Raw genomic sequence first — 24,808 nt, 5'->3', positions numbered from 1 at the left:
ATCTGTCTTCTCTTCTCTTTTTGCAAATTCTATCATGGATTCAACATCTGATGAGTTTACTCTATTAAAAAACAAAAGCAAAGGTTGTGGGACTTTAAATGAGGACAGTCATTAGTAAATATTGGAGATAATATGCAATCTCGCAAAAATGATTTATTACATAATTGATGAAAAGTACATTGTAAATAGATAAAAATTGAGAATATCCACATATCAGAACTGAACATGAAGTATTTGAATTCATAAAAATATACATACATAATAATCAATCAATGAATACATAATCCGTCAGTACACTATATAAATAAATAAACAACATGTGAATCAGTCTTCAAATAGTTTATCTTCGTATCTTATAGGCTCTACGCGTTTCGTGGTTCAACATCCACTCATCAGGAGCTAGAATGAAATTCTGGGTCTGTTAATATAAATTAACATTGAGATATAGCATATATATAGAAAAAATATAAACCATTGCTCCAATGTAAATAGAAGCTACTTACTGAGGTAGCCCAAAAAAGGAAAGAAAAAAGTTCCAACAAACAAGGAGGTCATCAGAACCCAGCGACTGTCTAACCCGGGGCTGAGGCGGATAAGTTGGCCGAGGTCGGAGCATGGGGAGGAGGAGATGGAGGGAAACCTGGAAATGACCCATAGAGAGGGTAGAACGACACATCCCAAAAATCGGCAGCGGTAGAGAAAAAGTATCATGACCAGAATGATCTAAAAAAGATTATTGATATATAAAATCATAATTACCAGTGTATTCATCATATTTCATAGTGATTATATAAAAAATAGGTATAATCAAATAAAAGAAAAAATGAGGGATATATATCATAATAAATGTGATCATATATGTCCAAAAGGGAGATCAGAGAGATCAGCCAGAATACCAAAGAAAACCACAGTGTATCAAGGTGGAAATGAAGTGAAACCAAAGTACCAAGGTGTGGCTAGAATATTGTGAGGAGGTAAGAATGTGAAAGCATGGATGCCCATCGTGTGACTAGTGAATGAAAGCTGATTAACAAAAGAAAATAAGAACCCTAAAAATCATGAAAAGAAAAAGAGAGAACGAAAATGAGAAGTGATGCACCAACCATAGGTAGTCAAGCAGTGAATACAACCAAGAGCAAATATGTGAAAAAATCATCAAATGTATTACCTATAGCTTGGTGCGATAGTAAAAAGGGAAGTATTGTGCAGGTGAGTACAGCCTGAAAGTTGACGCGTAAAGAACAGAGCAAGTGGCGTCCTAACTCGTCCCAGCTCCTCTCAGCTCAAACACCCCTCCGACAAAGGCAAAGATAACCGCCAACGCCATGTGAGGACGCCGTTATATTGGTCGGGAGGCATGATCTCATATCCGGCGCACAGCGCCGGGGACGAGACACGCCCACCCAGCCAGGCGTCAGAATGGAAACAGGGGGTTGCCCCAGCAACCCGATGCCACAAGGGAAAGGGGGTGGAGCAGCTGAACATGGCGCCGATGCGTGCTATGACGCGCCCCACCCACACCCCGGATGATAACAGAGACGGAACGGGGGAGAGAGCGGCAGAATGACGCATCGCAACCCCAGGAGTTTGGTAGGCTGAAGAGAAGGGACCTCCCTGAAGTGAAACAATTGATGGCAATTGTCCAAATCAATGAATACATAATCCGTCAGTACACTATATAAATAAATAAATAAACAACATGTGAATCAGTCTTCAAATAGTTTATCTTCGTATCTTATGGGCTCTACGCGTTTCGTGGTTCAACGTCCACTCATCAGGAGCTAGTTTGAAATTCTGGGTCTGTTAATATAAATTAACATTGAGATATAGCATATATATAGAAAAAATATAAACCATTGCTCCAATGTAAATAGAAGCTACTTACTGAGGTAGCCCAAAAAAGGAAAGAAAAAAGTTCCAACAAACAAGGAGGTCATCAGAACCCAGCGACTGTCTAACCCGGGGCTGAGGCGGATAAGTTGGCCGAGGTCGGAGCATGGGGAGGAGGAGATGGAGGGAAACCTGGAAATGACCCATAGAGGGGGTAGAACGACACATCCCAAAAATCGGCAGTGGTAGAGAAAAAGTATCATGACCAGAATGATCTAAAAAAGATTATTGATATATAAAATCATAATTACCAGTGTATTCATCATATTTCATAGTGATTATATAAAAGAGCAAATACGTGAAAAAATCATCAAATGTATTACCTATAGCTTGGTGCGATAGTAGAAAGGGAAGTATTGTGCAGGTGAGTACAGCCTGAAAGTTGACCCGTAAAGAACAGAGCAAGTGGCGTCCTAACTCGTCCCAGCTCCTCTCAGCTCAAACACCCCTCCGACAAAGGCAAAGATAACCGCCGACGCCATGTGAGGACGCCGTTATATTGGTATATATCTATTAGTATCAGGCTGATTTCGTTCATGGAGGTGTTCTAACCTGGACTTACTATTTGGGACATATCCTTTGGTCTGTGGATTGATGGACATATCCTGATAAACATTTTATGAGCGCTGCAATACTTTTTATGCTACTTTATATGAGGACTGGTGTACCTTTTTATTGCTGGCTGCATTTTAGGAAGTTGTGCGCTGATCTTCTGTTTGTATTTTGTCTTGTCTCTGTCCTAGATTATAGTATTTTTTGAGACATAAATGCCTCCTGGCCTTACTTGGCATTGACCACAATAAATTAAAATTTGACAGCACATGATCCCAGTTTTACCCAGACAAAGGGTCTCCAATATTTTCAGTACAATGGCCGCATTGTATAATTTACAAATTTGTGTGAGCTGAAAAAAAAAAAATCTGTTTTTTAAATAATGAATCAAGTTTTAAAGAGAAGTGGGAATGTTTTTTTTTTTTTTTTTTTAATCATACTTACTGAGGTTAATGCAACATCAGCCCGAAGCTGCATCTGTTCCCTGTCGGCTCTAAGACTGAGAACCGAGCGATCAAACACCACTGATCGTTCTGTTCTCAGAGCTCCCTGAGCAGAGAGCTGGGGACTAACAGTCACTGACTCTCTGTTCTACCCCCTCCTCGCTCACTGGAGCACTGGGCTGTGGAGGGTGGCGGGAGCGGCCTGCTCAGGTCCTCAACAGTTTTCTGAGAGGCTGAGCCGGGTGCCGGCCCAGACATGTGGGCAGATCTCGACCATATGGTTGTGATCTTTCCCAAGCCTGGGTCGGCTGTGTGACATCAGCTAAAAGCAGGCTTCAGCCCACTGTCTGCTGAAAACAGGTTACAGGAGTGCAGAACGAACTGCACTCTTGTGATCCACAGAAGTACAGCCAAACAAGCTTTTGCTGTACTTCTCCTTTAAATAGATACGTTTTACTTAGAGCTTTTTTTGTCATCAGCATGCTATGATATAGAACAGTGGTCTCCAAACTGTGCCCTGGGGGCCAGAGTTGGCCCGTTTGCTTGCCCTAATTCAGCCCTTAAGGCATTATTCCAGCCAATTACACCAATGATGGGGCATAATTACTGCCACTGACCTTCTCCCATTGATACCAAGGAAGGAGCACTATTCCTCCCTCGAATACCAAAGATTGTTTATGCCCACTGGGAATAGTTTGGCCCCAGAATGACAATAAACCTGCCCTTTGTTTAGAAAGTTTGGAGACCCCTGATTTAGAACAACAGAATTTTTTTTTTTTTTTTTTTAGTAAAACAAAGCAAATAAATTCCAAATAAAACCTGAGCCCATCAGAGCCCCATTGCATCAGAGCTCCCTTTTAATTGAAAGATCCCTTTGTGGCCCCCACCCTTACATCAGAGGGCTGGATAAAATCTTGCAGGGGGCCAGATTTGGCCTGTGGTGAGCCCTAGCCTAGACTACCCAGTAATCCATCATGGGTTATACTAGTGAGGGAGGAACTTTCAATTTCATTTTTTTTTTTGCATTGCAAAATAAGTCGCTCTATAGTTCCCTTTGTGTCACAGCAAAAGAAGAAAAAAAAATCGAAATTAGTTTAGGAGCTTTTCGAACATGCTACAAGGGCTCCAATTTAAAATGACCCTGTACCTTTCTGTACTGCATTACTGTGAAATTGCCTTGTAGTGCCACCTACTGGTGAAAGCTGGTAGCAGAGCCCAAGCACTGAGATACAGTAGCATGACAGGCCCTAAGGGACTATTATGTTTTAATAGTTGGCCTTGGTCAAGCAATTATAGCAGGGCTGAAAAAAGGGGGTGCCTGAACTAAAAGTCAACATTTTCATTCATACTAGAAAACTCCTTTAATTATCTTTTGATGGAAACATGTAAATCATGTCATATCTTGCAATGACATAGAATAAGAAAGATTTGTATTGTTAAGTAGCATAGGAGAAAGCTTCATGTATTATTATGGTGCACCTCATTAGTTGTAGAGTGCTGAAAACTAAGGGCGTTTATGAATACTAGTAGGTACTAGAAAATCTCATTTATAATGCAAATCTTCAATTTGAAAATGCATCTACCAGCGAATGATTAGCCCACACAATTTCAAATGATACGGAAAGCTGCCTTAAACCATGCTCCACTTGATATAATATTGGGTAAACTTTTACATAAGATAGGCTTTGAATGCCATTAGATCAGGGGAAAACACGTGTTAAAGAGGTTGGCAAAACACAAGAAGAGGTAACTGAGGACATTATTTTGATTAGATTATTAATGGGCTCATAGGGCTTAATTTACTAAAGGAAAAACTGCCTATTGGCCAGGTGACAAGTGACAAGCTGCATCTGGTGGCAAGTGACTTGGCAAGTAAAAAGCTGCATCTTGTGGCAGGCGACGTGGCAAGTGACAAGCTGCATCTAGTGGCAAGTGACAAGCTGCATCTGGTGGCAAGTGACAAGCTGCATCTGGTGGCAGGCAACGTGGTAAGTGACAAGGGGCATCTGGTGGCAAGTGACAAGCTGCGTCTGGTGGCAGGTGACGTGGCAAGTGACAAGCTGCGTCTGGTGGCAGGCGACGTGGTAAGTGACAAGCTGCATCTGGTGGCAAGTGTCAAGCTGCGTCTGGTGGCAGGCGACGTAGCAAGTGTCTGGTGGCAAGTGATGTGGGAAGTGACACACTCAGGGCTCTCACTGATTCTACCATCATGGTAAGTTGAACTATTTAATTTTATATAACAACGTAATAATAGAAAGAATTAACTTAAATCATCCTGACAACACATCAACCATGGTGCCATGATGATTGAAGCGCCAACACCAGCCATTGCCCTGACACATTGCCTGTAAAAAACTGCATTTGAAATTGTAATATATTAAGGGCAAGCTTGTGGATGAATATAAGTGTAAAACAGAAAGCATTCATAGCGACTTCTGTCGCAGAGTCTGTTTTAAAGATTGTATGCAAGAAACAAGGTCATTTAAAAGCAGATTGCAGAATCTGGAAAGCTAGAATGCAAAAACAAACAAAACTATAAAAAGGCCAAAAGTGTGAAGGAGGAAACTGACTGCTTCAGATAATGAATATGTTTTTCAATACAAAAGTCGCACCTTATCTTTGCAGGCATGGTGTGTTGAATGGTTTTCTTTACTGTCCTATTTCCCCTATTGTCACCAGAAATATACCTGTAAAAAATGTCCCCTATGTCGCTGCTCTTGAACCTAATTTTTTGTCAGTGCAGAAGCTCACAAAACAATACAATGAAGTGACCTTCCAAGATGACAGTTTTGCCATCAAAAAAGGAGATATCTTACTTGCAAAGCCTATAATTTGCAGATGAACTGTATCAGCTGAACTGCAATGAGGTGGTTAATACTGCCAAGGAGGAAAAATATTCAAACTGCATGACCAATGTAGAATAGATGTCCCCCAACTCTCAGGCTGCTTAACGCCAAAGACTCCACCCCCATTCCCCAAACCTTTCCCCTTACCTAAATAACTGAGACCACACCGTGTTTGGAGTTAATTGGCCACAGCAGCCATTTTATTAACCCTTTTTACCTTAAAATTAACATAAGGAGAAAAAACATTCCTTAAAACATAAAACAAATCAGTCATTAAGCCTGTTGGTCTTTGAGGCACCCCGAAATAATTCCAAATCCTGCACTGCGGGACCTGTGCCCTGATAGGCCTCCAGCCGCATCACCGGCTCGGAGACAAACCACTCCCCGCAGTGCCACCATTTTGAATTCCATTTAAACTGACATTAAATGGAATGCACCATAGGGACCCATACCAACGATGAGTCCCAACCATACCCTTAACCTAAACTGTTCACCTCCCCCGCCAGCAAAGACCAACAAAACGCCACCAGCACCCAAGGGTGACACCTTACCCTTGCGTGCCCCTCCAAACCCTCAAGGCTCGCTGGATCCCATCCTGCAATCCCAGAGCCCACAAGTCTATACCCACCGCATTGAGGTGCACTCCGTCACCCTGCAGATACCGCCATGTGTCCATTTCTAACTCCAAGTGGCGGACCACCAACCCACCATTCCGACAAACAAAGCGCCCCACTTCCTTGTTCAACTTGATCCGAGCCTTATTAAGCCGCGCCACCGACCTGGCCATGCGCCAGGACGTGCGGGCCACCATCTCTGACCAAACTATAAGCAGCGCCGGAAAAGCCGTGCGCAGCCTTAGGAAATCCAACTTGATGTCCCTGATCAAGGCCCGCGCGGACCTGGCCCCCAAATCGTTGCCCCCGGCATGCAGCACCAGAACATCCGGCTGCCTGTCCAACCGGGCGAAACGATGAACTTCCGGGAGGACCCTGCCCCAAGTGAGCCCCGACACCCCCATCCACCTGACACAAGCCTCCTGCCGAGAGAAACCAAGCTGTCTACCATTAGGACGCACATCAGCTCTCCGGGCCCCCCAGAAAACATACGAGTGTCCCAAAATCCAAACGAGGCAGGGGTCCAAACCTATAGGAAAAGGGGAACAAAAACACCAACCAATAATCAGACAACCAGCCGGACCCCCCACCCCCCAGCGATACAAACCAACACCCTCACATACATCACACCAACAGCTGCGGACGTACGTACAACAAGAACCTCCTGGACTCCCAGCGCCCAATGCGTTTCACAGCATCCTCGTTCAACCCCCAGCGCGCGGCCTCCGTGGCCGCCCCGATCCGAAAGGAATGAGACGCAAACTTACTGGCATCCAAACCCAAAGAGCGCACACATTTTCTGAACACTGAGATGAATTGAAAACGAGATAACGACGACCCGTCCGCGTGCATCAAAAATGAACCGGGCCGCGGAGGGCGGACTGCCCCATAAGCCTGAACAGCACTCACCGGGCACAGCGGTGAAGACGGCACCGCGAACAGCCGGACAAGGACCCCCCTGCCACTCTGGTCCGTTTTCGACCTGCGAAGGAGGATAGTAACCCCCTCCCGACCGGAAGAAACATCCTGAACCAATAAGCCCCCCGGCACCGTCCGGGAGGAGCTGACCAACTCCCCAACCCGGAAAGCCCCGAAAAAAGCGAGAGAAAAGGCCACCCTAAATAGCGCCACTTCGTAACTCGAGGCACAGTGCACCCCCAATTGCACGCACACGTCCTGCAACAGAGCGAAGGACACCGGGCGCCTAGAGTCCCTCCGCCGATGCGCCCTGGAATAGCCTTTCAACGCCTGCCGTACCAAAAAGTCCTTCGTGAAGTCCTGACAACCCAAAAATTTAAACAGAAAGGCCAAGCCGGACAACTTGCGCGCCACAGCGGAAGCCGAGGAGCCCCTCTCAAAATGATCAGAGACAAAAGAAAGCAACACCCACCTGACCTCCGGACCCCGAGGATCCACTGCCACCACCCGCAACACCTCCAGCCACTCTGACCATACCTTGCAATATGCCGACCACGTGGACTCGCTCACCTACTTCCTGATCCATCCAGCGAGGACCCCAAGGCAATCCCCCACAGCCACTCCGGACACGGGACTCCGCGTTGCTCCGCTGCCGGTGCCAACTCCCGGAACCTGTCCCACTGAAAACGAGACAGCGCGTCAGCAATATCATTATGAACCCCCGGAATGTGCACAGCATACAGGAAAACATTCAACTGTAGACACCGCAAAACCAGATACCTGAGGAGACGCACCACCGGCTGAGAAGAAGCCAACGAGCGGTTGATAACCTGGACCACCCCGAGATTGTCGCAATGGAGACGAACCTTCAAATTCTGGAACTCCGCCCCCCAAATCTCCAGAGCCACCACCACTGGGAACAGCTCCAGCAGAACCAAGTTGCTGACCAACCCCGCCCCCTGCCACTCCACCGGCCAAGGGGCGGCCCTCCACGCCCCTCGGTGAAAAGCCCCGTGCCCAGCCGAACCAGCTGCATCAGTAAACAGCTCCAAATCAAAGTTGCTAATCGGCCCGGCCAACCACAAGGATCTACCATTGTATGTGGCCAAAAAACCGTGCCACAGACGCAAGTCATCCCTGTGTTCTCGGTTGAGCCTGACAAAGTGAGTGGGAAATTTTACCCCCGAAGTCGCCGCCGACAGCCGTCGGCAGAAAACCCGGCCCATGGGCATAATGCGGCAGGCAAAATTCAATTTACCCAGCAACGACTGCAAGCTACGCAACCGAATTTTGCGCAAGCCCAGTACCCCCTCAATTTCAGCTCTCAAAGCCCGCAACTTATCCTCCGGCAGGCGACACTCCATGGCAACCGAATCCACGACAATGCCCAGGAAGCTGAGCACCGTGGTCGGGCCCTCCGTCTTGTCCGGGGCCAAAGGAATGCCGAAACTCCCCGCCACATGCTGCAAAGTGGCGAGCAGAATCGCACACCCATTGGAAGAGGGCGGGCCCACACAAAGAAAGTCGTCCAAATAGTGGATCACCGAATTCACTCCGGAAACATCCCTGACCACCCACTCCACAAAGGAACTGAAGGTCTCAAACAACGCGCAAGATATGGAGCATCCCATAGGAAGGCAGCGATCCACATAATACGCCCCTTGCCACCAGCAGCCTAGCAACCGAAAACTATCCGGGTGAACCGGGAGCAACCGGAACGCCGCCTCTATGTCAGACTTAGCCATCAAGGCCCCCCGCCCATAATGTCGCACCCAGGCCACCGCGGCGTCAAAGGAAATGTAAGACACCGCACAGGCCTCCGGGTCAATGGCGTCATTTACGGACCCACCCTTAGGGAAGGAGAGGTGGTGAATGAGGCGGAACTTGTTGGGTTCCTTCTTTGGAACCACCCCCAACGGCGAAACCACCAAGTCCCGTAACGGCACCTCAGAGAACGGGCCCGCCACGCGACCGAGAGCCACTTCCTTGTTCAACTTATCCGACACCACCAAAGGGTGGAGCAAGGCCGAACGCAAATTCCTCGCCACCGGAGGCACCGAGGCCAACGAGCAAGGGATACGAAAACCCACCGCAAAACCCTCCCCCAGAAGTCGGGCAGCCGCCCTATCGGGGTACCTATCTAGAAAAGGCCGCAGCCTTTCCACCCTCACCAGCGTCGTCCCCTTTGTGCGAAGGCTCTCCGGAACGCCCCTTTCCGGACTTAAAACATCGAGACAAGGAATGGGAACCTCCGCAACTGGAGCATTCATGTTTGAAGCGACAGATGCCACCGAACTTACAGGAACCCTCATTGAATTGCCAGCAGAAACCCCTTTTCTTCGCGGCCGGCTGTCCCGGGGTCGCAGAACCACCGGCCCCCCCTGGAAAAAACTGATTCGGAGCCCTCGCAGAAGACATGAGCCGCATCCACAGGCTGATGTCCTTGTGGTCCCACCGCAAGGACGGCCTAACCGCCTTCCGCTGTCGGAACTGCTCGTCGTACCGCAGCCAGGCCGACCCCCCATACACCCGATAGGCCTCCCCTATAGCGTCCAGGTAACAGAAAAGGGCCGAGCAGTTTTCCGGCACCTTTTCGCCTATGACGCCCGCCAGAATGGCAAAGTCCTGCAACCAAGTGGGGAACGTCCGCGGGATCAGCCGATAGCGTCGCGCCTCCTCGTCCTCCTTCTTGCGCTCCTCCGGTTTAACCCTGTCCAGGTTGAACTTCTCGAGGGGCAACAGCGTGAAGATTTCCACATACTCACCCTTCCAAATCTTCTCACGAACTTCCTGTTTCAAATGTGCCCCCAATGGGCCCTCAAAACAAACATATACCTCACCTTTAGCCGAATCGTCCAGGCGAACCGCGTCCGTCTTCCCCTCCTTCGCCATCCCGGGCTTGTCCCCCGCAGACCCAGCAGTCACCGTCGCCACCGCAGGCGAACCAACAGCCGGGGGCGCCGCAGCCACCCCCGGAACTTGCCCAGCTGTAGACGGCCCCGCCAGCCCCGGGGCCCCCACGGGCTCCGTGCCCGAGCCCCCCGCTGGAGGAACCCAAGCCGCCGCCGGAGACGAGCGGACCCCGCCCTCCGGAGCCAAACGCCCCAGGAGATCCTGCAGACCCAGGAGAAAGCCCCCCAAGCCCCCATCAGTCCCCCCACCCGGGGCCGCCACCCCCCCGGCCGGGACGCCCCTCCCACACGAGGCACCGCAGGACTCCCACCCCCCACATCAAACAAGCCCCGCACAGCATCCAAAGACAGAGAAGAAACAGAGGTCTCACCTGACTGCCCAGGGGGGGCGCCCCCAGCCGCCGATCCAGCCTCCCTCGCCGCCGACCGGACACTGACATCCTCTTCACCTTCCGATCCGGACACCTCGCCTTCTGACCGATCGTCCCCGGACACCGCTGGCATCTGCCCTCCAGGTGGCGCACTCCCGGAAGCCGAAGAGCCGAGCGACAGGCGTCCCTGCCCCCTTGCTCCAGCTCCGCCCGACGTCGAGCTCCGTGATCCAGATGAACTCTCGGTGACCCGGCCACGTGACTTGCCGCGCCGGGTCATCTCTCCGCGCCCGACCGAGGCCGACTCCGAGGCCTGCCGATCCCTGCTGCCACCGGCCGCCATGAAGTCACTCCCACGCCGAGGCTCCCCACCGACCGGAGCATCGCCAGCAGGGGAGCCCGCCAGTCCAACCGATCCTCGACGAGGGGGACGGGGAGAGACCGAAGTCCGCCTTCTCCCGCCGCCCCCAGAGCTCTGTCCCTGCAGAGGATTCCTTCCAGAGGCGCGCCCAGCTGCAGCAGAGGCACGCTTAGCCGGCGGCCCCGAAGGGTCCCTGTCGGGGCTCCTAGGATGACGCTGAGCTCGAGGGGAAGGGTCCGGTGAAAAACGCTCCGGCGGCCGTGACCGCCGAGCCCGCGGGACCGCCAGCCCTCCTGGATCCTGGGTAGAGTCCTGAACCCCCATCAAAGAGGAAACCTGGGCCCGAAGCCACTCAGTCCCCTTCACCGCTGCAGCGGCCTTGATTTGATCCAGCAAAACGTCCAACTCTGCCATCGCAGCCGGACCAGGAAGCCGAGGTGAGATGCTCTGCAGTGCAACAGGTGGGTGACCAAGCTTCTTCTTCCTTCGTCCGTTGAACTTCACTGACCTCCAATTCTTAGGGGCCACCCCTCCTAAATATACCTCAACCCCTCCCAAGACTGCTCCACCAATCCTTGAATCCCCCCAAATCAAAACAATTTACTTTAACCCATACCTGCCCTGTCTCCCCTCTTCACATGGTCATGTCTGCCCTGCGCTATATTTTTTTTTTTTTTTTTTTGGCTTCAGGCCTTGCTTTCACACATGGCACAGGTGATTTGGGCACAGAAGCCCTGACATAATAAAGAAATGAACTGAGAATGATTATGAAAGTGGAACGAATATTAGTCCATGTGATCAAAGAAATGCAACAGCTGTATAGAAGGAAAAATGGCTTTAGCTGTATATACTCATCGGAGCTTGTGAATTGTAACCATGGTGACCAGCGTATTCGGGTTTGCTCCTCAGAATTGTTTAATGCTGCGGTTAGGAGTTCCATGCAATGTATTTCATTTACTCTTGCAGTCCACATTTGTCGCGTAGGGGGGACATGTCTGTCTCCACATTGTTGGAATGCAGGCTTTCACAGCATTGAGTAAGTGGGCTATCAAAGACTTCCTATATTTCCTAATTGATCCCCTCGTAAGATGAAGTAGGCACAGTGCTGGATCCTTGCCCACCTCCACCGAGGTAAGTTCCTTAATCACCAGAGCGACCTCCCTCCAAAAATCCCTCAAAGAGGGACATGTCCAAAAAATATGCATCATTGTGCCTCCCTCAGCACCACATCAACAACAATCTGGAATCGACTCATCCATTTTATGCAGGAGTGCAGGGACTCTGTACCAGCGAGTGAGAATTTTGTAACTAGTTTCCTGATATCTGCTGGCCAGGGAAGACCTATGTACCATTGATAAGATTTTTTTGATTTGTATGGGGGTGAAAGAGACTTTGAGATCATATTCCCATTGACGTATATACAGCAGAGGTTGTACCTTCACTGTTTCTCCCAACATCGCATAAAAAAAAGATAGTGCATGTGGGATAGATGATCCCCCCTTGCATAATGTCTCAAATGGGGACAATGCTCGCGGGGAATAGCCCTGCCTTTGAAGATGCAGAAGAAAATGTCGGATTTGTAGAATACTTAAAGGATCTAGATTCAACCCTGGCCATGCCTTAATCTCCAAATGAGATGGCGGGTCTTTCTCTGTCCAAACATCCATGAGACGCACCCTCCCCACCTGAGCCAAAGCAGTCACCCTGTTGTTCATGCAGCCTGGTAAAAATTCAGGGTTGCCTAAGATTGGTGTCATAAGAGATATCAATGGCGCTATCTTCGGGTGACTTTGTGCTCTACGGGATTCACGTATTGTAGGCCCAATTGTCGGGTGCGAATAAAGTATATCATTCGCCATGATTGGTGTCCAGGGGGCCAGAGGAACAGGCCAGCCAGCCATCCCATTCTCTAGAGATACCCATTGTTTTGTAGTGGACTTGCAATGCCAATCCCATACTCGCATAAGGTGTAAGGCCCTATAGTATTGAAGAATGTCTGGTAGACCAATCCCCCCCCTATCTTTAGGGAGAGTGAGGATCCGCATCCAAATCCGAGGGGATTTGGTGGCCCACACAAAAGATCGAAACAGTGCTTGTATTTGAGAGAAAAATAACCCAGGGACTGATATTGGAAGAGCCCCAAAAAGGGGCAAAAAAATTGCTGAATAAAGGTTCCCATGATCCGCCGTAATATTCACCCCAAGATATTTTATCGAGCTGGTGGACCAATGGAAAGGGAAGGCTGTACATATAGATCTCCAGGTGTCCAGGGGCACAGAAATATTCAAGGCCGTAGATTTAGAGAGATTTATCTTATAGTGAGATATGTTGCCATATACCTGAAGTGCATCCAGTATATGCGGCAAAGATTTAATAGGATTCACCACAAAAAAAAGGCCTTTTCGGCGTCTGTGGAAAGTAACATCATGGGGGGTTTGCGTTGATCGGGCACTATGTATCAGATCCACCACTCGGGTCGAGTTATCCCTCGCCTCCCTGGTTGGAACAAAACCGACCTGATCTCAGTGTACCAATTGTGGGATATAAGCACACACAGTGATGGATCCTTTCCCTCCTTATGTATCAAAGTTATATAGGCCCTCAGAGAATCTAAAGGCATACTTCCTCCTTCTCCAATCGAATTGAAGTATAATAATAAAGGGGTCTTCAAATGTTGCATGAATTGTTGATAATATGGAAGGGTATATCCATCAGGGCCGGGAGCCTTATGTCGCTTAGACTGAGACAAGGCCAGGGTCAACTCTTTTTCTGTAATTTTACCCTCCATAGCTGTCGTCTGTTCCAGCGACAGAGGAGGCATACCAGATGCTTGTATATATGCCATCGCCACATTGATTTTCTCCTGTGTGTTCTTAACCACTTAAGCCCCGGAAGATTTTACCCCCTTCCTGACCAGGGGGTATTTTGCGATTCGGCACTGCGTGACTTTAACGGACAATTGCGCGGTCGTGCGACGCTGTACCGAAACGAATTTGGCGTCCTTTTTTTCCCACAAACAGAGCTTTCTTTTGGTGGTATTTGATCACCTGTGCGATTTTTTGATCACGCGCTATAAACAAAAAAAGAGCGTAAATTTTGCAAAAATAGCAATATTTTTCCCTTTTTTTTATATGAAATTCCCCCCAAAAAAAATGTAAAAATCAAAATTTTTTAATATTTTCGGCCAATTTGTTTTATGCTACCTATGTTTGGTAAAAAAAATCGCAAAAAGCGTATTTTGATTGGTTTGCGCTAAAGTTATTGCGTTTACTAACAAAGGGAAAGATTTTTGTCATTTTTGTTTTTTTTTTTAACGCGTAATGGCGGCGATCTGCGATTTTTTTTGCGGTACTGCGACATTGCGGCGGACAGATCGGACCCTTGACTGACATTTTTGACACTTTTGGGGTTACCAGTGACATTTCTACAGTAATCAGTGCTATACATATGCACTGTTACTGTAAAAATGCACTGGTAGTGAAGGGGTTAACTTTATTTGAGAGGGAGGGGCTGTGTGTGTCCCTAGGGGCGTGATTCTAACTGTGATTGGCTGTGGCTTCAACTGTATGCAGAGTGATCAATGGATCTACATAGTAGATCCATGTGATCAGCTCTCATACAGAGAGGAGAATGACAGGCAGCTTGTTTACACAAGCTGCCTGACTATCTCCCTCTCCCCCGCCGATCGCAGAGTGGCCGGCGGCGATCGGGTCCGCCGGTCACGCGCGCGGGGGGGTCCGTGACCACGCGGGAGCGGGAGCGCGCCTTCGGCGGCGCGCGCTCGCTCCCTAAACCCTCACAGGCGAGCGACGTAGACCTACGTCACTTTGCCTGTGAGGGGCTGACCGCCCACGTAGATAGTCGTGCGGCGGTCGGCAAGTGGTTAATTGCATCTATAGGTGGCAAATTATATAGAGCTTTATAATATGCCTTTAATTCTTCTGCGATCTCAACTGAAGAGTGAATTTTCCGACCGTTTGTGTTTTGTATTTGTGAAATTACTGTGCGTTTTTGTGGCCCGCGCAAGGCTCTCGCCAACATTGTCCCCGGTTTGTCTGAAAACTCAATATTTTCTTCTGGTTATCATAAGGTTCCGAACTGTTCTCTGAAATAAGAGTTTATTCAACTCTTCCCTTGCTTTCATAAGGGGGATTAGGTGTTCTCTCGCCAGAGACTGTTTATGGGAAGAGCATAATGTTGTAATACGTTCTAAAAGCGTGGTTACTGCCCTCTCTCGATCTCGCCTGTGTCTGGAGCCTATCCTCATTATTAATCCCCGAATACAACACTTATGTGCTTCCCATGTTATCCCGGGTGCTTGTAACGGGTCAGTGTTATTCGCGAAATACTCTGTCAGGGCTACATCAATCCCGGGGTCTCCAGTGTCTCCCCCTCAGTCAGCTTTCCTGGACCTCTGGGTTACTCTTCATTCTTTTGGCCCTCAGGACGACCTCCTGATGCCATGTGCCACTGCTACAGAGGAGGAGGCAGCTGCCACCCTCCCTCCAGGACTCTGCTCACCAGCCAAAGACCCCACGGCACATAGTTACATAGTTACATAGTTAGTGAGGTTGAAAAAAGACACCAGTCCATCCAGTTCAACCTATGATGTGTGTGTGTGTGTGTGTGTTTGCTTTTAACCGTACATTGTATACCCCTGTATGTTGTGGTCTCTAAGGTGCCCATCTAACAGTTTTTTGAAACTATCAATGCTCCCTGCTGATACTGCTTGTGGAAGAGAATTCCACATCCTTACTGCTCTTACAGTGAAGAACCCCTTACGCACTTTAAGGTTAAACCGCCTTTCCTCTAGTTTTAGTGAGTGGCCACGTGTCTTATTGCATCTCCTTTCTCTGAATAGTTTGTTCCTTATGCTAGGGTCGCCAGTACAGTATTTGAACATTGATATCATATCCCCCTCAGTCGTCTCTTCTCCAGAGAGAATAGGTTCAGTGCTTGTAGTCTTTCCTCATAGCTGATGTACTCCATTCCCCTAATTATTTTCTTCCACAAGCTGAATCCCCTAATTATTTTTGTTGCCCTTCTCTGGACTCTTTCCAGTTCCAGCACATCCTTCCTGAGGACCGGTGCCCAGAACTGGACAGCATACTCCAGATGTGGCCGGACCAGAGTCTTGTAGAGTGGGAGAATAATCTCTTTATTTCTGGAGTGAATCCCCTTTTTATGCATCCCAGTATTCTGTTGGCTTTACTTGCAGCGGCTTGGCATTGCATGCCACTGCCAAGCTGTAACGCTCCTGCATTTTACGTATGATGTGGATTTTCAGCTGCAGAAATATTCCACTTCAGTAGTCATGTAGAGAAACGCTGAGACACCAATCCCAACTCTCAATGACTCATCATGTGTGGATGATCTCAATTCAGCAAGTAAATACACACACTCAATAAGATGTTTCCTAGAGTGACTTATGTATATAGTAACACAGTGATGATAGGCTGAAGAGACAGGTTGGGTAGAGATGGTAGATGACAGACACTTGAAAGGAAATGTTCTTGAAAGTAAGATAGTAGCAGATGGGATGCAGATAGGTTTAGCAATCATGTATGGTAGCAGATGACAGAGTAGCAGGTGGACATACAAGAGAGATCAACCCAGTGCAAGAACAGGTGGTAGTAGGCTCAAGAGCTAGCAATCTTAGATAATGCAGATGTAGTAATAGTCCTTAGTATGCAGAGCTAGATAGTGTAAGCTTTAGTATAAAGGTTATAGAGGTTTCCCCTGTGGGGTACTTATCACTAATAGCAATGTAGCAGAGGAGAGGTTCTGCGAGAGCGGATGATCCGGTAGCGGGATACAGGGATCAGCGCAGCGTGGTTCCGACAGCGAGGTATGCTTGCAAGCATGAGAGCTTCAAGACAGGTTAGCATCAAGGCACAAAGCAGTTTGAACGAACACATGTGAGTGAGAGCCGGCGATCTAAATAGCCATCCAGTCCGGCGCTCAGTGATGACAGCATCAGTCTTAAAGTTGTATGCGCACCTTACCAAAAGAGAATGGTGGGGCGCATACACTTATGAAAGAGTAATTAGGGTACCCAAAGGTACCAGAAAATTACAGTACCCCCCCCTTAAGGCCGGCTCCTGAAGGCCTCTGGAGCTGGTTTGTCTGGGTACTTCGCATGAAAATTGCGGATTAATCTAGAGGCATGTATGTCAGAGGTGTTTAGCCAGGTGTCGTCTTGGGGCCCATAGTTCTTCCATCGAACCAAGTACTGAAGTCTTCCTCTGTGGATACGAGAATCCAGAATCTCTTTTATCTCATATTCTTCTCCACCTTCAACTTGTACAGGAGGAGGAGGTGGGATAGTAGGCCTTATTCCTTGGTCAGGAACATGGGGCTTCAGTAGTGACACATGGAAAATGGGATGTATTTTGAGGTCTATTGGCAATGTAAGCTGTACTGCAGCTTTTCCAATAAGTTTCTTGATTGGGAAAGGTCCCAAGAACAGAGGTCCAAGCTTTTTGCTAGGGATTTTCAGTCTTAAATTTTTTGTTGAGAGCCAAACGAGGTCCCCGATAGCGTACTGAGGAGAAGGTCTTCTGCGAAGATCATAGTACTTCTTTTGTTGACTATGAGCGTGTGCAATGGTAGTATTAAGCAAACCCAGAGAGTCCTTTATTTGGGTAAGATAGTCTGAGGCTACTGGGTTATTTGAAGGAAGGATGCGGGGTGGAAGAATAGAGGGATGAAACCCATAGTTCAAGTAGAACGGACTCTGCTTGGTCGTACTGTGGGTTGCGTTGTTGTAGGCAAATTCTGCCAGAGGGAGAAGATCCACCCAATCATCCTGTTGGTAAGAAGTGTAACAACGTAAATATTGCTCGATGCATTGGTTGACTCTTTCAGTCTGTCCGTTGGTCTGCGGATGGTAAGGAGAAGTGAGCTTCCGCTCGATCCGTAGTATGTGACATAGTTCTTGCCAGAACTTGGAAATAAATTGTGATCCACGGTCAGACAGAAGAGTTTTTGGGATACCATGTAACTTAAAGACATGTTTCATCAGGAGTTCTGCCGTTTGTTTGGACGAAGGTAGTCTGCGAATAGCAATGAAATGTGCCATTTTTGTCAGATGGTCCACTGACACTAAGATGGTATTAAATCCTTTGGAAGGAGGCAATTCCACTATAAAGTCCAAGGACACAACTTCCCATGGAGTTTGGGGTATTGGTAGACTGCATAGTAGACCGGATGGTCTCGTAGTGTCAATTTTGGACCTGGCACAGACATTGCATGAAGAGACGAATTTTTGTATAGATGTTTTCATGTCAGGCCACCAGAATTGCCTGGTAATCAGATTAAGAGTCTTTGTCATACCCATATGTCCTGCCATAGGCACATCATGCGATAATTCCAAGATCTTGGTGCGTATGGTAGGTGGTATGTAAAGTTTGTCGTTGTAGTAGAGGAAGCCTTCTGCATCAGTATTTAGTTGTGGTGGGGGTGAATCCAAACTTATACCATGCAAAACCTCTTCCTTCAAGGAACGGACAACTCCAATAATGCGTTTGTGAGGTATTATAGGAACGGAAGGGATTTCGAAGTAGTTTTCTTCAGTTAGTCGTGATAGTGCATCCGCCTTTTTGTTCTTATCTGCAGGTGTGTAGGTCACTAGGAAGTTAAACCTTAGAAAGAATAGTGACCATCGTACCTGTCGGTAAGAGAGAGTTTTGTTAGTCTGAAGATATTGGAGATTTTTATGGTCTGTGTATATAAGTATTGGTAATTGGGTGCCTTCGAGTAGATGTCGCCAATTCTCCAGAGCCAATTTTATAGCAAGCAGTTCCTTTTCACCCACGGGGTAATTTATCTCTGGACTGCTTAGGGATTTAGAAAAAAAGGCGACTGGATGAAGTGGTGAAGTGTGAGTTGGTCGTTGGGAGAGTATTGCTCCTACTGCCATGTTTGACGCATCTACTTCCAGAATGTATTGGAGGGATGGGTTTGGATGGCGTAATATGGGAGCAGAAGTAAACCTTGTCTTTAACAGGTGAAAAGCTTTATTTGCTTCATCTGACCATTTGAATGGTTTTTTAATGCTAGTGAGCTGTGTGAGGGGTCTCACAATGGCAGAGAAGTTTCTGATGAACTTCCTGTAGAAATTCGAAAATCCAAGGAATCGCTGTAGCGCCTTGCGTGTGGTTGGTGTAGGCCAATCCTGAATGCAGGATATCTTACTCATTTCCATCTCGATTCCTGTTTTGGATATGATGTAGCCTAGAAACAGTACCTCTTCTTTATGAAACAAGCATTTTTTCAGTTTCACATAAAGGTTGTATGCAAGCAATCTCGATAATACTAGTCTTACATGTCCTATGTGTTCAGACAGGGATCGTGAATATATAAGTATATCGTCCAGATATACCACAACACAGACATCTAGTAAGTCTCTGAAAATATCGTTTATAAATCGTTGAAAAACTGCAGGGGCGTTGCATAGCCCGAATGGCATTACAAGATATTCGAACAATCCGTATCTGGTTCTGAATGCAGTCTTCCACTCGTGTCCAGCACGGATTCGAATGAGATTGTATGCTCCTTTCAGATCCAATTTTAAAAAATAGGTAGCTCCACGCACCTGCTCAATGAGCTCAGGGATAAGCGGCAGAGGATAGCGATCTTTTATTGTAATAGCATTCAATTGCCTATAGTCGATGATAGGCCTGAGACTTGAGTCCTTATTGCGGACAAAAAAGAGTCCTGCTGCTGTGGAAGAAGTGGAAGGTCTAATAAAACCTTTCTTCAAATTCTCATCCAAATAGTCTTTGAGATGGGAAAGTTCATCCTGTGAAAGAGGATAAACATGACCGAACGGCAATTTGCTATTTGGGAGTAGATCAATGCTACAATCATAGTCTCGATGGGGAGGTAGTGTTTGAGCATTTTTCTCAAGAAAAACCTCAGAGAGATCCTGATAACATAGTGGTGCAATCTCATCTGTCACCACAGACAGGATCTTCCCGAAAGACGGGAGGTTACACGTACCCTCGCAATAGCAAGAGAGGAAGGCCAGGGTCCGTTCCTTCCAATCTATAGTTGGTTGATGTGTGTGCAACCAGGGAAGTCCCAACACAATGGGAAAGTGGGGTGAAGGTATTAGATCGAAGGTAGTGGTCTCCATATGAGACCCGTTAGTAGTGACTAGGAGTGCCTGTGTCTGATCAGTGATCGGACCAGAGGATAAAGGAACACCGTTAATAAGACTTACTGAGACAGGTTTAAGTTTAGAAATAATAGGAACTTTATTTAAAGCAGCAAAACGTATGTCAATATAATTTCCACAAGATCCTGTGTCAATCATGGCCTTAGTAGTAATCCTGTTCTGGTCCCACTGTAATGTTAAGCAAACAGAAAGGTAAGGGTTAGTGATTGAAGTTGTCAATCCCCCTAGGAGGACATGTGAACACTCACCCTTCTTTTTGTAGACTAGGGGACAGACGTTTATCTTGTGATCCGGGGATGCACAGTACAAGCAGAGATTATCAGATCGTCTTCTGGCTCTTTCCATAGTTGATAGAGGTGGGCGTATGGTTCCTACCTCCATAGGAACGGGGTCAACGGCCGAAATCCGAGAAGAACTGGATAATGGCATTCCCATTTTCTCAGCCTTTCTTTCTCGTAGTCTTCTATCTATGGTGATACTGAGTTGTATCAATGCATCCAGGGTTTTTGGCAGATCCGCTTGGGCGAGCTCGTCTTTAACGGCCTCTGATAGGCCAAGCCTAAATTGGGTTTTCAGAGATGCATCATTCCATTCTGAATCAAGGGTCCATCTCTTGAATTCTGCAACAAAGTCTTCTACAGGTCTCCTACCTTGTTTCAAGGATCTTAATTGAAAATCGGCAGTACTCTGCCTATTGGGATCATCATATAGGCTAGTGAGTTCTGCTAGGAACAAGGCATAGGAGTTGAGAAGCTGGTCGTTTTTCTCAAAAAGAGAGTCTGCCCAGGCCCGAGGATCGCCTGTTAGGTAAGAAATAATAGTACAAACCTTAATGTGATCAGTAAGGTAGGTACGGGGTTTTAGCAAGAAAAGTAACACACATGCGTTTTTAAATTCGCGAAATTTTTTGCGATCGCCTGTAAATACCAAAGGAGGATTTATTTTGGGTTCAGGGGACTGAGCAGTGGTAAGTTGTGTCAGTCTAATTACCTGCTTGACAGAGCCTGATTGTCTTCTTTTAATTCAGCAAGTGCGTGTATTAACGCAGTTACTTGCTGTTTTAATTGTGTCATCTGAGTGGTTATTTCTGCTGAATCCATTTGTGGTTCGTTCAATCTGTAACGCTCCTGCGTTTTACGTATGATGTGGATTTTCAGCTGCAGAAATATTCCACTTCAGTAGTCATGTAGAGAAACGCTGAGACACCAATCCCAACTCTCAATGACTCATCATGTGTGGATGATCTCAATTCAGCAAGTAAATACACACACTCAATAAGATGTTTCCTAGAGTGACTTATGTATATAGTAACACAGTGATGATAGGCTGAAGAGACAGGTTGGGTAGAGATGGTAGATGACAGACACTTGAAAGGAAATGTTCTTGAAAGTAAGATAGTAGCAGATGGGATGCAGATAGGTTTAGCAATCATGTATGGTAGCAGATGACAGAGTAGCAGGTGGACATACAAGAGAGATCAACCCAGTGCAAGAACAGGTGGTAGTAGGCTCAAGAGCTAGCAATCTTAGATAATGCAGATGTAGTAATAGTCCTTAGTATGCAGAGCTAGATAGTGTAAGCTTTAGTATAAAGGTTATAGAGGTTTCCCCTGTGGGGTACTTATCACTAATAGCAATGTAGCAGAGGAGAGGTTCTGCGAGAGCGGATGATCCGGTAGCGGGATACAGGGATCAGCGCAGCGTGGTTCCGACAGCGAGGTATGCTTGCAAGCATGAGAGCTTCAAGACAGGTTAGCATCAAGGCACAAAGCAGTTTGAACGAACACATGTGAGTGAGAGCCGGCGATCTAAATAGCCATCCAGTCCGGCGCTCAGTGATGACAGCATCAGTCTTAAAGGTGTATGCGCACCTTACCAAAAGAGAATGGTGGGGCGCATACACTTATGAAAGAGTAATTAGGGTACCCAAAGGTACCAGAACATTACACAAGCCTGTTGTCTACCAGTACCCCCAAGTCTTTTTCCATCCTAGACTCACCCAGAGGCTCCCCCCCTAGTGAGTAGCTTGCTTTCTGGTTTTTGGCCCCCAAGTGCATTACTTTACATTTTTCAACATTAAACCTCATCTGCCATGTAGTTGCCCACCCCGTTATTTTGTTCAGGTCCGCTTGTAAGGTTTCCACATCCTGCTTGGAAGATAATGGCATGCTTAGTTTAGTATCATCTGCAAATACTGAGATTGTACTAGATATCCCCTCCTCTAGTTCATTTATGAATAAATTAAACAGGATTGGTCCCAGGACAGAACCCTGGGGGACCCCACTTTCCACACCCGCCCAAACCGAGTACTCCCCATTTATCACCACCCTCTGAACTCTTCCCTGGAGCCAGTTCTCTATCCAGGTACTCACCTTATGGTCCATACCTACCTTCCTTAGTTTGTACAGTAAGCGTTTGTGGGGAACGGTGTCAAAGGCCTTTGAAAAGTCCAGATACACCACATCCACAGGCTTTCCTTTATCTAGGTGGCAGCTCACTTCATCGTAGAAGGTTAATAGATTGGTTTGGCAAGAACGATTTTTCATAAATCCATGCTGATTGCTACTTATAATACCGTTTTCATTACTAAAGTCTTGTATGTGGTCCCTTAACATCCCCTCCAAAATCTTGCAGACTACAGATGTTAGGCTGACCGGCCTATAGTTCCCCGGGATACACCTCGGCCCCTTTTTAAATATTGGTACCACGTTGGCTTTTTTCCAATCAGCTGGCACCATACCCGTCTGTAAACTATCCTTAAAGATCAAGAATAGTGGTCTGGCAATCACCTGGCTGAGCTCTTTAAGAACCCTCGGGTGCAAGCCATCCGGTCCCGGTGATTTATTTATGTTAAGTTTCTCTAGTTTAGTTCTAAGTCTATCTTCTGTTAGCCATGGCGGCATTTCCTGAGGTGTATTGTTTAGTTCGGCCTTACAAGCAAGGTTCGTGTAGCCCCCCCGATTCTTTTGTGAAGACTGAAGAGAAGAAATTATTTAACACTTCCGCCTTTTCTCTGTCCTCAGTGGCCATATTTCCTTTGTCATCTTTTATGGGGCCAATGTGTTCTGGCCTCGCTTTCTTACTGTTTATATACTTAAATAACTTCTTGGGGTTCTTTTTACTCTCCTCCCCTATATGTCTCTCGTGTTCTATTTTAGCCGCCCTGATTTCGTCTTTACATTTCTTATTACACTCTTTGTAATGCTTAAATGCTGCTCAGTCTTGTATTTTTTGAAGGCCTTTTCTTTAGCACTAATATGCATTTTTATGTTGGAGTTTAGCCACCCAGGGTTTAATTTTGCTCTTTTAAATTTATTTCCCTTTGGAATGCACTGGTCAATCCCCTTGTTAAGTATGCTCTTGAAGCACTCCCATTTTTCCTCCGTGTTCTTTGTTCCCAGGGTTCTATCCCAATTGATATTTTCTAGCAGCGAGCGCAGTTTTGGGAAATTGGCTCTTTTAAAATTCAGTGTCCTTATATTACCCCTCTGCTTCCTATAACTGTAATTAATACTGAAACTTATTGACCTATGGTCACTGTTTCCTAAGTTGTATTTCTATATCCGTGAGCAGGTCTGTATTGTTGGTAATCAGTAGGTCAAGTACCGCATTTTTTCTTGTCGGTGCATTCACCATCTGACCCATGAAATTGTCCTGCAAAACATTTAGGAACTGCCTAGCCTTGGCTGAGTGTGCAGTTCAGTGGCGGCTGGTGCTCAAAATTTTTGGGGGGGCGCAAAAAGAAAAATTTGCGGCAAAAAACGCGGTAAAAAATTGCCTGACTTTGATGCCACACAAGTGTTAAAGGGGCCATGAGTGATCAAGGAAGAGTGCCTTGATAAAGCATTCATAGTTACCCCTTTAAATAATCCATATTTTGTCATGTTATTTACCACCAAAAAACGTACATGTATTTCATGTGATAGACCGGCACAAAATTGTGAACTGGAAGGAAAATGGAAGAAAAATGACAAATGTATTGCTTTGAACATTTTATTAACAAAATTCAAACATGAAAGAAGAAAACTAAAACCAAACCACAAAAAGCCAGCGTCCTTATCTGAAAAGAAATTTTGCTCTTCTTTCCTTAAGGGATGCAAATTTCTCGATGACCTTCTGGTTGAAATCGGTCATCTCTGTCACCAGTCTCTTTTCCATAGACAGCATGGCCAATGCATTCAACCTCTCCTGGGTCATGGTGTTCCTCAGAAAAGTCTTGATCCTTTTTAGGGTTGAGAAGCACCTCTCAGCCTCTGCTGTGGTCATGGGTGTGGTGATGAGGATCTTGAGGAGAGTGAAAGTCTCTGCAAAGACATCTGTAAGATTGTTCGCCACAAAAAACTGGAATAAGTCCACAGCTCCCTGACATGTTCGGAATTGCTCCTCGGAGTAGAGGAGACTAAGCTCCGTTTTTAACCTACTCCCATCAAGTACAGGATAGGTTTTCACAGTAGTGCTAAGTGCATCCTTTGGGAATTCCCTCGCATACTGCTCAAACTTGTCCGCTTGAAGCAGGGTGGCACTAACCAGATGGTCTGTGAAGGAGAACCGCTCCATGGTGTGTAGGAGGATGGTATCACAGACCTATCAAGAATGAGAAAAAAAACAAAATTAGGTACTGGTGACAAAATGTCAATGTCATGTGTCAGCTCCCTGAGCATCAGAAATGCATGAAACTTAAATATGTACTCAGAATGTCTTGGGCATTTGTATGGGATGCA

At 46.8% G+C, this 24,808-nt stretch overlaps 1 protein-coding gene across 1 annotated transcript; it reads right to left on the bottom strand.

The window, feature by feature from the left end:
• Window positions 1-7,829: 7,829 nt before the first annotated feature.
• Window positions 7,830-10,889, bottom strand: LOC309558641 (uncharacterized protein; the record flags this gene model as incomplete). The annotated part of the gene is made up of 2 exons (XM_082261708.1): window positions 7,830-8,352; window positions 10,654-10,889. The coding sequence occupies 2 exons, from the start codon at window positions 10,887-10,889 to the stop codon at window positions 7,830-7,832; spliced, it is 759 nt and encodes a 252-aa protein (XP_082117834.1).
• Window positions 10,890-24,808: the final 13,919 nt, after the last annotated feature.

This window comes from Pelophylax lessonae, assembly GCF_965119305.1.
Source record: "Pelophylax lessonae genome assembly, chromosome: 6".
Classification (NCBI taxonomy): Eukaryota; Metazoa; Chordata; class Amphibia; order Anura; family Ranidae; genus Pelophylax; species Pelophylax lessonae.
The sequence above is the reverse complement of the archived record's forward strand: the minus strand, read 5'-3'. Positions and strand labels throughout refer to the sequence as shown.